The sequence below is a fragment of the Durotheca rogersii genome, assembly GCF_024521655.1.
Source record: "Durotheca rogersii strain YMJ 92031201 chromosome Unknown GGS23scaffold_8, whole genome shotgun sequence".
NCBI classification, from domain to species: domain Eukaryota; kingdom Fungi; phylum Ascomycota; class Sordariomycetes; order Xylariales; family Xylariaceae; genus Durotheca; species Durotheca rogersii.
Genome location: NW_026251239.1, coordinates 339237 through 353759, shown reverse-complemented (window position 1 = coordinate 353759; position 14523 = coordinate 339237). Strand labels below are relative to the sequence as shown.

General features: G+C 50.3%; 3 protein-coding genes across 3 annotated transcripts; all 3 read left to right on the top strand.

Moving 5' to 3' along the window:
* Positions 1-5330: 5330 nt before the first annotated feature.
* GGS23DRAFT_604696 (alpha/beta-hydrolase) lies at positions 5331-6425 on the top strand (the record flags this gene model as incomplete). The annotated part of the gene is made up of 2 exons (XM_051519639.1): positions 5331-5349; positions 5659-6425. 2 exons carry the CDS (start codon positions 5331-5333, stop codon positions 6423-6425), a joined length of 786 nt encoding a protein of 261 aa, XP_051372370.1.
* A 1966-nt stretch (positions 6426-8391) lies between these two features.
* Positions 8392-9334, top strand: GGS23DRAFT_564842 (uncharacterized protein). The gene has a single exon (XM_051516166.1). The coding sequence runs from the start codon at positions 8575-8577 to the stop codon at positions 9238-9240; it is 666 nt and encodes a 221-aa protein (XP_051372369.1). The 5' UTR covers positions 8392-8574; the 3' UTR covers positions 9241-9334.
* A 1412-nt stretch (positions 9335-10746) lies between these two features.
* Positions 10747-12181, top strand: GGS23DRAFT_564841 (DUF829-domain-containing protein). The gene has a single exon (XM_051516165.1). The coding sequence runs from the start codon at positions 11080-11082 to the stop codon at positions 11959-11961; it is 882 nt and encodes a 293-aa protein (XP_051372368.1). The 5' UTR covers positions 10747-11079; the 3' UTR covers positions 11962-12181.
* Positions 12182-14523: the final 2342 nt, after the last annotated feature.

Sequence of the window (14523 nt, the reverse complement as noted above, 5' to 3'; positions counted from 1 at the left end):
AGTTGTTCCAAACACAGCAAAATAGAGGCTTACTTCTTCCCAGGGTTTAGCTAGTTGCCGTCGCTTGTGAGTTTAACAAAGAGTGTCTCGCCTGAGAATGGACATGGTAGATCCTCACAGCGACGAAGATACGCTGGTCAGTAGGGAGTTACCCCATTAACCCTATTGGTTTGCTTCCGTAATTCCTCACATCTTTACATCATATTCTTAGCTCTGTAGTGAAGTTTCATCAATGTCTGAAAGAGCCCCAAGCTCCTGTCAATTCCGAGACTCGGAGTAGAGTTAATTGTTATTGTAGTTAAGCGATATGCTATTTTATCAGGGAAATATTACGATTTTATACAATATTCTACCATAGAAGTAGCCACCAAAAGACAACAGTCATAAATATATACCTACCACGGTTGGACATTCAGAGTTGGGTTCACTCAATGTTACGCTTCGCCATATTGATGATTTATTATACCCGAGTTTACTCTGATCCCGGGAAGCTTATTCTGAAGTAGTATGCCAATACTATCATCCAATCTATCGTATGTATGCTCTTAACTTATCTCATAGTGACCCTTCACTTCTATACTACAGCCGCCGTGAGCGCTAGATGGCCAATTGTGAAAGGTAGTTTGAAGTACCCTAGGACAAGCCTCTAGAATACTCTACCTAGGTCGTATCGCACGGCGACCTCTCTCAGCCTATGCACGCTTTCCTCTCCGTAACTCTCCAAAACGCCTTAACCATGGCTCGCGTCATTCATGAACAGACACCTAACGTTGCCATCTCCCGCGCGAGACGCCGCTTCTCCCACCTCGCTTATTCGGGATTGCGTAGTGCCGTGAACCCTCGTATCGCCCACCTGTGATGCCCAGCGCCGAGTCGAGGCCGAGCCAGGTCTGGTTGCGAGCTCCCAATCCCAGCGCGTTGCCGCCGCGTGCGTGTCGAGCCACGACGGCGCTCGAGTATACGAGCTGTATTCCGAAGGCTAATAGGCCCCCCCAGGAAGGAGCTGATAACCGCTACCTGCAGTGATGCCGATAGGCCGCTGTATACGGCTTTGGAGGGGGCAAAGCTGGTGGCCCGCCAGTCAAACCTGAATGAAGGATACTGTTGGGCGCTACGCGGAGGTCAAAAGACTAGACATGCCGACCAAAACCCCATCGTCAATACTAGCCGCATTCGGTAGCAGCAAGTGACCACCAGAACGTAGATCAAAGCTCACGTTCACAGACACAAGGAGTGGTATAATAATAGTCTGGAGCTCCTCGGCGTCAGCCGGCTAGAAAATGCGCGTAGGTGACCCCCGAGCCGTCTGGGTCCTATTATTGATACGAAACCTACAAGAGGCGGATATTAGGGAGGTATGGATGGACGGGCTAAACAACGCACCAGTTCCTGGTCCCCAGACGCTCATATCTCGGTTCTGTCGGCATGAAGTTGGCTCGACGGAAAGACTTCTCTAGGTCTTGGCTCGCAGCTTTTCTGGCATCTAGCGATGCGGCCAAGGCGCCCACCAAGGAGATAGGAACCACGCTGGGTGGCTACCGGGTACGAAACTGCACCGTCGCCATTCTTCAGTAGTAAATAATAGGTGAGAGAGCAGGTCTTTACTGACCGCTCACGATCGTCTTCGCGGTATATTTGCAATCCAACACAGACGCTCAGTTAGCCCACCCGAGAGCCCTAATATCACCTATAAGATTTTCGAAAGCAACCCCCTCCCCTAAGTTAACCATCGGCGCTAACAGCACCGGGGAGCGATGCCGAAAACAGTAATTCTAGTCCACACTTGATCATCTTAGCTTATTGCATGGGCATTCTCTAGAAGTCCCCTGCTGGTATCATGTATGTCATCCCCTATACATATGTTAACTCGCGCAATTCAATAACAGTGCAGACGGTACGATTCCGGGGCAGAATTATGCGGCGTGAGGTGCGGAATGCGTGGGTTGCGAGGGATGCGAGCGGAAACCTCGCCTGCGAGCTGTGAAGGATGGGGTAAGCGTCACATCGTATTGCACACACCACAGAGAACCCTGCAGCCAATATCTACCTTGTGGTAGTATAAGGTGTGTGATCAAAAGATATTTCGTGAGGTGTACGTGCACTAGGATGTGGAGGGCGACCGTAAGATCGGGGTGAAGAGTATGGCGGTCCTGTTCGGCTCGCGGGTGAAGCCGGTGCTGTGAGCCGTCCTCAGCTGTATTACGATGCTGTTCCCCGCTCGCGCCGGTTCGGTGATGGACTTGGGGTTTCCTTATGGTCTCCTTGCTATGGAGTACTGCGCTACGTCGCTCAAGGCTATGATCGCGAGGGTGAGGCTCAGGAACCCGTACAGTTTTGGTCAGCTCTCCAGTGCGATTACACGGGAACCCCTGAAACTGCCCGGCTCACGGTCCTAAACAAGAACCGTCGAGTGTTGCCTTTATGAGGCGTGAGCCACGCTGCCCCCCAATAACTTCAAAAGCCGTAAGATTTAACAACAGTGGCTCCCTCCCGGCTTTGCGTTTCTCCCTAATTTCTAGGACCCTACATGCCCGGAGAGGTAAGGGCTCAGACGAGGTCATGTTAGAGTGGCTACACGTTCTAGAGACACGCAGACACTCCCGCCTTGATGTTGATGAAAATGGGTTCAAAAAGAATCTACAACCAAGATCCACTGCGTTATCCTGCACCGGAAAGCTTTCCCCAGCATCACACAGCTAATAGTGATTACCCAGGAGAGATAGAGCGCGATAATACCAGCCGAGAAAGCATGGCATTACCAGTACTCCGCTCTGACTTGTGTTCCGTCGGCATGAAGCTCCGGCTCGTAGAAATTGCACGCATTTCTACTGCAAACAAAATGCATACCCCTAGCAACACGTTTGTCCCGATTCGCAGCCTGCCTTCGGCTCGGAACTCCGCAATGATGGCATTTGGGGTTGTTGGGGTCAAGGCCTTCAGGGCCGGCAAATCCAGCGAAATTACCGCATTCGAGACATATATCGTACCGCCGGTTAGCGTTCCCGTTCGGGTTGAATGGGCTGGTTATCTTTCTCGTTGTAGGATTCCCGCATTTGTAACAGGCTGGCGGCGACGCCGGGATTTCGCCCGAAGTTGACATATCAAAAGAAAACTGCGCCGCCTACGCCTAAATGTTAAGTAGATATCTCGTACGAAAGGAATCGGAACTAAACATTACCTCCATAATGTGCCACCGTCTCTGGCCGTTTGCCGTGGAGATAGGCTTTTTTGCGATGCAAATTATGGCAATATTCCAAGTGTAGTAGAGGTACTATGCATGGTCTCGGGGTTCAGGGTGGCACTCGACGTTGCGGGAGGGGGAGTCGACGCTTGATATATAATGCTGGTTCGCGGCCAACATGCCGTCTACAGCCCTCCCTCCACCCGGCACACACACACACACATCAGCCCCGGCCCCAGAGCAGCCAGGGCGGAGCAAGTGTACAATGGCGACTGGCCATCGTGGCGAATTCGACGCATCTGGCCGCTTCCATGATCGCTGCGGAGGACTCCCGTGGCCGATTGGGCCGCGGCCGATGTTAGAAGACGGCACAGGCCAACCGATATCCAGATAGTTATCGGGGTCGTGGGAGGGCTGTGTTATATGCCAGTCAGGAGGAGGCCGTCGCAGCCTGTCACGACCAACACGCGGGAAGACGTGGTGCCAACAGGATCAACCCCCGCTCGCGGACCGCCGCGGTTATCCGTCGGGAATTTCGCTAGCCAGTCGGTGCTGAGAACCGGCGAGGCCATGGGTTTTTGTTATTCATTTCTATCATGTCTGGTTGTAAACGACGGAAAAGAAGGGAAGAAGAGAGGGAGGGGGAGAAAGGCTGGGAGGATGGGAGGGGAGTTCAGAGTAATGGCTTGTCGTCTACGCATACCTACCTCCTACTTAGGTACCATACGGGGAGGGGGGGGTCTATGGACAGTATGTCAGCAATAGAGTCGGGGTACGGACACGGTAACTAAATCTAGTAAGGGTTACCTTAATTAGTCATTCTTTCGAAAGAGCTAAAAGAATTACAGCAAGGGTCGCGGTACCGACCTTATTACCTTCCCTTCTTATAATTTCAGGATGGTTTTTATGACTGCGTAGGAACCAATGTCCAGACGGATATAATGTCTATATATTCCATAGGTACCTACCTACCTACCTACCTACCTACCTACCTACCTACCTACCTACCTACCTACCTACCTACTTACCTACCTACCTATCTACCTACCTATCTACCTACTTAGACCTACCTACCTAGACCTGTTGTCTTCATCTTTTTTCTACAAACACCATGATCTACTACCCATCTTCGAACCTATCTTCGAACCTATCTGCGAACCTATCTACGAACCTATCTTCGAACCTGTGGGAGCTAGTTCAGGCATATGGAATCTATCTATCTTCGAACCTGTAGGGGCTAGTTCGCGCGTAGAATCTATCTATCTATCTTCAAACCTATCTTCAAACCTATGGGAGCTAGTTCAGGCATGTGAAATCTATCTATCTTCGAACCTATGGGAGCTAGTTCACGCGTGGAATCTATCTATCTTCGAACCTATCTGCGAACCTATCTACGAACCTATCTACGAACCTATGGGAGCTAGTTCAGGCATGTGGAATCTATCTATCTTCGAACCTGTAGGAGCCAGTTCGCGCGTGGAATCTATCTATCTATCTTCGAACCTATCTTCGAACCTGTGGGAGCTAGTTCAGGCATGTGGAATCTATCTATCTTTGAACCTGTGAGAGCTAGTTCAGGCGTATGGAATCTATCTATCTTCGAACCTATGGGAGCTAGTTCGCGCACGTAGAATCTATCTATCTTCGAACCTATCTTTGAATCTATGGGAGCTAGTTCGCACGCGTGGAATCTATCTATCTTCGAACCTATCTTTAAATCTATGGGAGCTAGTTTGCGCGCGTGGAATCTATCTATCTTCGAACCTATGGAAGAGGTAGGTAAGTAGGTAAGTAGGAGGTTAGGAGGTAGGTAACAGACGTAAAAGATACAAAGGTACAAAGGTACGTACTTAGTAACATAGAGGTAACCGGGTAATCCTATAGAATGTACCTTTTTTAAAATAAGGACATTATGTCCGGATGGTAACTATGTCGGGAAATGGTAATAATATCAGCCTAGAGTTTAACTTACTCTTATCACGAGGCAGACACTATGTCCAGTCATAGAAAGGGTTGCTGACATAGTGTCAATAGACCCCCCCCTCCCTATATGGTAGGTACCTGAGTTATCAAGGCGGTAAATTGAACCACCACGACGGAAGACCTACTATAGGAGGTACTCTACCTAGGTACTAGTAGTATTTACATGATGGTAACCTGGGACGCAGGTACCTGGACGTGATGTCACCGGCTCGCTCCGCACGTACCGCCTTTCCGCCTGGGTACCTGGACTTGGGCTGAGGAGGTACCTGATGAAGCAGGTCGGTCGCGCGGGGATTTCGACTTGACATCGCCCAACCTCTGCGCACCCAGGTACCCTGGGTACCTGCTGCCGGCACGTCAGATACCTGCACGACAGCGGCTCCGGCCAAGGACACCACCCACCGAGGTACCTGAGAGGCACGTACCTACATATACTGCTAGGTAGGTACCCAATATACCTAGTGAGCGTCGGCGATGGGGTATCTTAGCGTCAGGTCCACACGTCCACGGCGGCTGGCATGTACCCGAGAGCTACGGGGAGCTCACTGCCGCCTTGCAGTCCGCCGGATACGATGTCCACGTCCCACGCATGCCGTCCACCAACCCAGTACGCCCGCCAGACGCGGACCTGTCCAGCGACACGGCGCTTATCCGCAGCTACGTGGAAAGCTTGGTGCAGGACGGCCGTACCGTCGTCGCCCTCATGCATTCCTACGGCGGACAAGTCGGCACCAACGCCCTCCACGGGCTCGGTGTCGCCGCCCGTTCCGCCCGAGGTCTCCCGGGCGGCGTTTCGCGCCTCGTATACATGACTGCGTATGCCGTCGCCGAGGGCACTGCCATGATGGATAAGGTGAAGGAGTTTGGCCACATCGACCTCGTGCCGGTTGCTTTCGACTTCGCCGAAGACGGCAGCTGCGTTTCCAGCGATCCGAAAACCTTGGTCGTGGGCCCCGGTCGTGACGAGGCCGAGACCGAAGCCTACCTCAACACCTTGGTGCGTTGGAACGGAAAATGCATGTACCAGCCCCTAGAACATTGTGCCTGGCGCGAGATCCCCGTCGCGTATATCTACACCACCGCCGATATGACCGTGCCTTTGGACTATCAGAAGAACTTTGTCGAGGGCATGGAAAAGGCCGGCGTCAAGGTGCAGACGTACGAACTGGCGACAGGCCATTGCCCCAACTTCACGGCTACGGAAGCGGTGGTGGCCGTGGTCGACAAGGTTGTCTCGGAGGAGGAGAATCGCCAGTCTTGAGAGGCGTTGAGAGTGATCAGTGTGTCCCGGATACAAGATTAGAACAGGACAGCATCGAATAGATAAATGCTTTTCTTTCTCGGTTTACGCCTAAGATCTCATTTCATCCGCCTACCCACGCTGGATATGCGTCTCGCGGCGCGGGAATACCTAATACTTGTAGGTTATTAACTGTTTTGAGAAGATAACCAGAGCCGCGGACGTAGAGGGCTCTCGGGATGCTAATAGAAGCAGCAACGGAAATGGGAATTGGGATAGAGATCGATGGCCTGATTTCAATGCTCGATGCCCTTATAAGTCTATATCCTAAAGTCGTAGAATGTAAGTGCTTACGTTTTACGCAACACTAGTAAATTCACCTTTCATAGAGGTTGTCCCGTGGTGAATGATAATACAGTCTTTACCGTAGCAACCTCCAACTTCCTATTCTATGCCCGACCATTCAGTACTCTCAGAGCCTTGGTATAACAATTGACATAAAATATCTATATTCTCGCTAGCTACCTCGAGGCCTAGAGCCTCCCACGTGAGCTCTTCCTCTATTCAACAATTAGAGGTAGAATCCTGTGATATCACAACCGTGGATGGCACGCATTCCACTGCATCTTCACCCCGTACAGCTGGGTGTGCGACAATGACACCGTCGCCCACGGTGAAAATATTCATTCCCGCCCCAGAAAATACTATACAAGATCCTATGGTACCTCCAGACCCCAGGGATGCTGGCCCTTCCCAAGAGGGGAAGGCATATATCCAAGGTCCCATAGAAGCACTCCAGCCAGCTTTTCGCCGGTTAACGACTCACTCGTCTATCGCTCGCTAACCAATTCCGGCAGTCTACTCCAAAGCTCACTTGTGATCCAAATTTCCAAACATAGTCTTGCATGTATTCCTGTGGTCTCCGGCTCTGTTCTTGAGGAGTGAGATTCCGATGAGCAGGCAGAGAAGGCCCTATAAAACCCTATGTAAAGACCTCCAAGACAACGGCAGACTGAGTAAAGAAGCCTAGCCTTTTAACATGTAGAACTGAAGAACTGCATGAAGTCCTAGACACTTATAGATATTATGTGCGTGAATGGGCACCCATACTTTCTCCCTTTCTCTCTCTTTACCCTCAGAATTCTTCTGTAAATTTTGTCCAGCCGGAACACTTCCCCGTGAGAGGGAACTGTCACAAAGTCTAGCTAGGACAGGAATATAATTTCATCCTATGCAGCAATTAAACATAAAAAGGCGATCGTCAGTCCCCTAGGGAACTTGCGAACACATCTTCCCTGACTTAATCTACCGCACCCTACAATAAGTATGGTTTTCATTGGCGAAGTAATTAACAATATTCTACGTAAGAAAATTCCGGTCTACATCTCCAGGTCGGGAAACGGCTTCAAACGCCTTACCGACGTCATAGCCTCCCATGTCAACAGCCAGGATCTCACCACGATCAGGCAATCCTTCAGAAGGGAAACATTTTCGGGCCCAAAGACTTGAGGAAGATAGAAAAGTTAGTTATTACGTTAGTAATTTCGAACTTTGACACAGCAAATTTCCTAGCCATGACCAGGAACATGTCCCACAAGAGCAATGCTGATACCATCCTCCATCACTCCGCCCAAGGTCAGATTGAAGACGGTAGGAAGGTCAGAGCTGGACATGTTCCTTCGAATTATTAGTGCGGGTAGACTGCGACTTTCATACTTTGTTCCCCCACGTGAACGCCTAACTGACGGCATCCTACCGCAAGCCCGCTAAGCAAATTAAGGGACGCAGCGAACTATTCTACCTTGGATTAGAGATTACGATTGTTGTCGGAGGTTTAATCAGGGTCGTCTAGCTTTTTTCCTTTAGCCATGTGGTAAACTTACTGAAGTGTACGGCGGCTTGACCGAAGGCTGGGGCTCTTGCAGGAGTAATAAGTATTAATATCAGCAGCCGGAGCAAAGCCCGCCGAGCGGGCTCTTAATAACTGGGTAAACTGGACAACCTTGGCGATGCCAATGTTGCTCATTAAATCCTTTATTCTTCTTTTCAATCTGAACACGGTTTTCTGTCGTGCGTACCAATATTTAGGGCTATTGACGAAGCATCGGCGAAGCCTTCCTAATGCCAGTGTTGTTCGCAACCATATCTATGCACTTAGATAGACGACGCTATGCGTATTCCTATCCAGCTCGGTCATCTAGCAATCTATGGCGTGGTGGCTGCCACCACCACTAATAGTACGGTATCGTCCGGAATTTGCCTATGGACGCCATCGCAGAGAATCGAATATCCAACATGCTCTAGGCCTCGCACGTATTATCGTCCTAGTTCGCCGGAGAAGGCGTGGAGGGGCCCAGACCACTGCGTGAACAGCACGTGCATATTCTCTAACCAGCAGATAGGCGACGGCATTGTACTCATTACGTCTGAGAAGAATGCGCAGATCGCAAGGGGGTTTCCGGTCCCCAGCCGCTCCCCAGAGGCTAACGCGCCCTTCGACGTGGCGGAGGTGCCGGGAAAAGGTCTTGGTCTCGTCGCCAACAGGAAGATACCCAAGGGCGAGATACTCTTAGTCCGGCCGCTGGCTCTAATCGTGCAGACCGCTCCTCACGTGGGACTGGAGCCGGGGGCGAGGGACGCGTTGTACGATATCGCCGTCGGGCGGCTTCCGGAACGGGGACGGGAGCTATTCATGAGCCAGGTGGGGGAAAGCATCTTCGACAAGATCGAGAAGAACTGCTTCCAGCTGTACATCGACGGGAGCAACGAGTCCGGAAGCCACCTGGGCTGCTACCCCGATGTATCGCGGTTCAACCACGACTGCCGGCCGAAGTAAGTCCGCACGCTCCGCTCCTCGCCTCCCCCTCGCGGACAGCGGCGAGAGCCCCCCCCTCCCCCGTCCTCAACGCCGACCGGCGAGCGCAGACATGACACACCCGCGCTAACCGCGCCCCAGCGTGCACTACCGGCTCGCGGGGGCGACGCACCGGACGGTGGCGGCGCGCGACATCGCGGCGGGCGAGGAGCTGAGCATCAGCTACGTCGAGGTGACGCTGGGGCGGGCGGAGCGGCAGGCGCGGCTGCGGGGGCAGTGGGGGTTCGCGTGCGGGTGCGCGGCGTGCGCGGCGCCGGCAGCGGCGGCGGCGGCGTCGGACGCGCGGCTGCGGCGGATCGCGGCGCTGGAGGCGGCGCTGGAGTCGTTCGGCGGCGGCGGCGTGGCGGTGCGGGCGGACGCGGGCGCGGAGCTCGTCGCGCTGTACGAGCGCGAGCGCCTCGACGTCGGCCTCGGCGCCGCGTACACGCGCGCGGCGCTCAACTTCGCCCTCTTCGGCGACGAGCCCCGCGCCCGCGCCTATGCCCGCGCCATGCGCCTCCTCGCCGACGACCCGCGCAAGCACTGGACCTGGGGCAAGCGCAGGAAGGGGGCGGGGACGGGGCAGGGAGAGGGGGAGAAGAATGAAGAAGGTAAGAAGGAGAAGGAGGGAGGGCGGTGATGGGATGGGTTGGCGAGGTATTAGCCCGAAACAGAGTTACGAGTTTCGAATTTCTTTTGCTCAAGTTAGTTACAGCCTTGTTCTTGATTCAGGGGTATTAAACGTGGTAGCTTCGGGTTATAACCAGTTATGGTTATCCTAGCACCATGTTTATTGCCGATCCCTCTTTCTTGATCAGCCCCACAGAATATCAAGTTGGTTCCGGCCTTTTGTAGAGGTAGTTCGGTCGATCTATCTGGTCTTTGAACCTGCGAGGTTGCGTCGATGTCCTCTCAGCTTGAGATCCTTAGAGGGTTGCCTCGCCTCGGCAACAAGCTAATTAAGTAAACTGCAATCCTGTATCAGATAAAAATGGCGAGATCGGCATTGACTAGATGTGATGCTGAATTTGAGGCCTCCTAGCACGATGCGTCTACGTGGTGGCGTGTGGTAATAGACTATTACTTGCTTTGTTCGTGCAAGATTGAGGTAGCCTACGAAGGGAACTGCGTTGCGCCGTTATGTAGGTAATTGTGTGCAACGCTCGAAGTGAGCCCCTTTTCTCAACGACACTAAGACTTGTGATCATGATATCACCTACATCACTACGAGAGTTATGAGGTGCGCGGGGCTCACTAATCCGAATCGTCCTTCTCGCCACCGCTAACTACACTCGCTCTATCATTTTAAGCAAGCTCAAGGAAGTGGGTAATATTCACAAGTCGCGCCCTGGCTCAGCGCGTGCCGTGCCCACGTAGTTGACCCTGGGGCTGAGATCTAACCCCTGCTCCTTTTCAACAAGGCAGCGGGATGTAACCCTGTACAAAATTGTTGGGGACGGCTCTTCTGTATAGCTTCGTTGGATTCGAGTTCAACCGCCCCACTTACCTCGGCTCTGGGAAGACTTGGCTTGTCTGTGCCTAGGTTCGACGTGGTTAGGCGTTGTCAGATGTAGGTAGTGACGTGTGGTTAGGTAGGAATGGCTAGCCCCCGTCGCGTCTCGGATGCGACCCCTATTAGCTTCGTTGATAAATATGGGAGTCGCCTCGGCTCTCAGGCACCGTCAGCTTAACGCGCCGTATCCAACGGAGGCCGCAGTAGAATAACCCCGAACCAGCGCCATCCGTCCAACCATCCCGCCCGTCTGACTCTCTCAGTACCAGCGCTACTACCACCTGACCCAGGCGTTACTGCGGGGGACGATGTCGGCATTACCGGGGTTCACACCCATCTCAGACCGGATCTTCTTACGTGATGGAGCGCCCGGACCTGTTGCCGAGCCTCCCAGCGACTCGGCGGCCGACCACCCGACGACCATCATCATATTCGGCTGGGGCGACGGCCTCCCGAAGCACGTCTCCAAGTATGCCGACGGGTACCACAAGCTGTACCCGAAGGCGCGGGTCCTGATGGTGATCTCGTCGATCTTCGCCGCCATCTACGACTCCCTCGAGCAGCGGACGAAGTCGATGATCCCCATCATCGACACCGTCTTCCCCGTGGCTGCGGACGACGCCCGGGAGCGCGTCCTCCTCCACACCATGTCCAACACGGGCGGCATCTACGCCGCGGCGGCGCTCAACGCGTTCAAGCAGCGCCACGGCGAGGACAAGGCGCTGCCGCACTTCCTCAGCGTCAGCGACTCGACGCCGGGCGGGCTCGAGTTCTCGACCGAAGTGGGGCGGTGGTCGCGCGCGATGGCACTCGGCACCGCCAAGTGGTTCCCCTGGCCGTTCGCGGTGACGCAGGGCCTCTGGTGGGCGTTCCTGCACACGGTCAACCTGATCGAGACGGCGGTGGGCCGCGAGCCCTCGGGCAAGTACAGTTGCCGCGTCTTCCTCGAGAACTCGATGGCGACACCCCGCGCTCCGCGCCTGTACATGTACTCCAAAGCCGACGATCTCATCGGGTGGGAGGATGTCGAAGCGCACGCTGCCGTGGCCCAGAGCAGGGGATACACGACCGTCCTGGAGAGGTTCGACAACTCCCCGCACGTCGGCCACATGCGCATGCACCCGGAGCGGTACTGGAACGCGATTGAGAGGTGTTGGAAGGCCTCCATGGCCCTGGAGGCGAAGTCGTGACGGCCAGCATTCCCCCGGCCCTTGACCGCGCGGGGGGGGGGGGGGGTATTATGATCTGACGATATTGCTAATACGAATGAGCTTGGGTATTCTAATATTAGACTGGGATACGTGTAGATAGAATTGTGACTTCGACTAAGGGCACTTTGGGGGGGAATATGGTCTCCTCTAGTAATATATCTTAGAGAAAATAATATTGAAACTATAATAGATTAATAAATGCCGAATAGTGGCCGTGACGAACTCATGTTGGGAATGACTCGAAGTATTATCCTGACTATCTCGAGCCAAGGCATAACAAAATTGACTTGGGATTATGCCAAATAGACAGCAATTCAGGGTATGCCGCCATCTAATGGACAAGAGTTAAGGTATGAAGGTTTACGGCGGAGTTGAGTCAACATCAAGACGACGGCGGACACCCAGGCCTCTGTCAGGTGAAGACGTAAACGTCTACATCTCCCTCGTAAGCTATGCGGGCTTATAAGGTAGGATTTCCTAGGCGACAGCTTCCTGGAGCATCAATTCGCGAATCCTTCCCTCTAACTCGTTTATAATATGATCGAAGATGGCGGGCTGGAGCTCCGGATCGCAGAGATCTTCCTTCGCGAGCCCGAAGTCGCAATTGATTAGCTTCTTCGTCGCGTTCATGTACGACTTCCCAAGGTTGTTGCATGTTGCCACCTTTTGGTGAACCTGCTTGGGGTCCCCATAAGGCACGCGTTCTCACAGACCGATCTGAAGTAAGGCGACACCCAGCTCATACAGGATCAGGTTTCGTACGCCATGAGTCAGCATCGCGTCCTCAACTAACTTGGGCGGCAGAAAACTAGTCCGATCATCTTTTATGTTTTTAGATTTAGAATTGGATTTGGCGTCCGCTCGAGTCACTGCTTCGAGCTTTATCGGAATGTGGAGTGTGTTAAGAGAAGCACATAAGTCGATGTTGTATCTCCCGAAGACATGGACCTTTTCGAGCGTGCACCCGCCTCGTTACTTAATTACCTCCGTAATATAGGTAAATGAATAATAAATAAAATAACGTAATTATAAACTTACGAAACGTCGAAGTACTACTATATAACTATCTAAAGAAAGGATAAATAATTAATAGAATTATAGCTATTTACGTAGCCTTTTACGAGCTGTTTTTCGTACCTTTTATCTCCCGATTAGCTGCTACCAGGGTTGCAAAAAAAAAGTTTTTAAGTTAAGTTCGGGCCGAACCTAACTTAACATAAGCAATTTCGAACTTAACTTAAACTTAACTTAAAAAAAAAGTTTTCTAGAAAAAAAACTTAACTTAACTTAAACTTTTTTAAGAAAAACTTAACTTAACTTAAACTTTTTTAAGAAAAACTTAAACTTAACTTAAAAACTTAAACTTAACTTAAAAACTTAAAACTTAACTTAAAAAACTTAAAAAAATTTTAAATATTAAGAATTTTTAAAAAATTTTCTTTTAATACTAATTATAATTATAATTATAATTATTATTAATATAAAACATTTACTTTATTTTTATTATATATTTTTATATTTATATTATTATTAAGAAATAGTTTTAAAATTTTAAAATTTTATATTTATATATTTAATTTTATATTTTACTAGTTTTTCTTTTTATTTCAACATTATATATATTTATTATAACTTCATATTATATTTTAGTAGTTTAATATAAGTGAAATAGTATTAAAAGAATCTAATAGTAAGGTTTTTTAAAAAAAGAATTTATAAAAGAAACTTAAACTTAAAATCTTGATATTAAAATTTATAATGAGGAGGAGCAGAGCGTACGCGATATTAGAGACCCGGATAGGTTCACTCGAAAGTATATTCTATCGAAGACTATAGTACGTACGATGGTCTAAGATGGATGAAACTAGTATCGCTATACTAATCGAAAGGTAAGGAATTTAATGTAGTTATCGTATCTTAGCTGTGCCCCTTAGTCGTAGAGATATAGTAGTCGCTAGCTCGAAGGCATAAGAGGTAAGGGGAGAAAAGGGGTAATGATGGTCTGTTCAGTAATCAAGGGTAGCGCAAGTACTTCCGTACTTGCGTGGCATATAAGGGACGGCTCCCCCGTCCTACTCTTAAATAAATAGCTCCTGGATTAAATATCTTAATATAACCAGTCTTACTCCTATTATTTCCTACCTACTTATTATTTACTTTGCTTTACGTACGTACCTATTAATATTAATTAGTATTATTAGACTTAGTAATATAGATTAGTAAGGTTAGAAGAGTTATTATTACTTAATCGGAAGAATTACTATTACCGTAGTAATATAAGCGATACTAATAATAAGAAACCTTTCATTACTATTCGTAATCGCGAAATAAACCTTCTTCCTATCTCTTTCTTTATTATATCCCGATTATAATATTTTAATAACTCTATCCTATACTCCCTATAATAATTAAGATATCGGAAGGAAAATAACTAGAGATATCGACCTAAGGAGCTAGCGGACGACGAATAAAGCCGGAGTATAACGAACCCGAAAATCCTACCCCCGTACTGTAGTAGTGCGGTAAGACATGCCCTCTTAA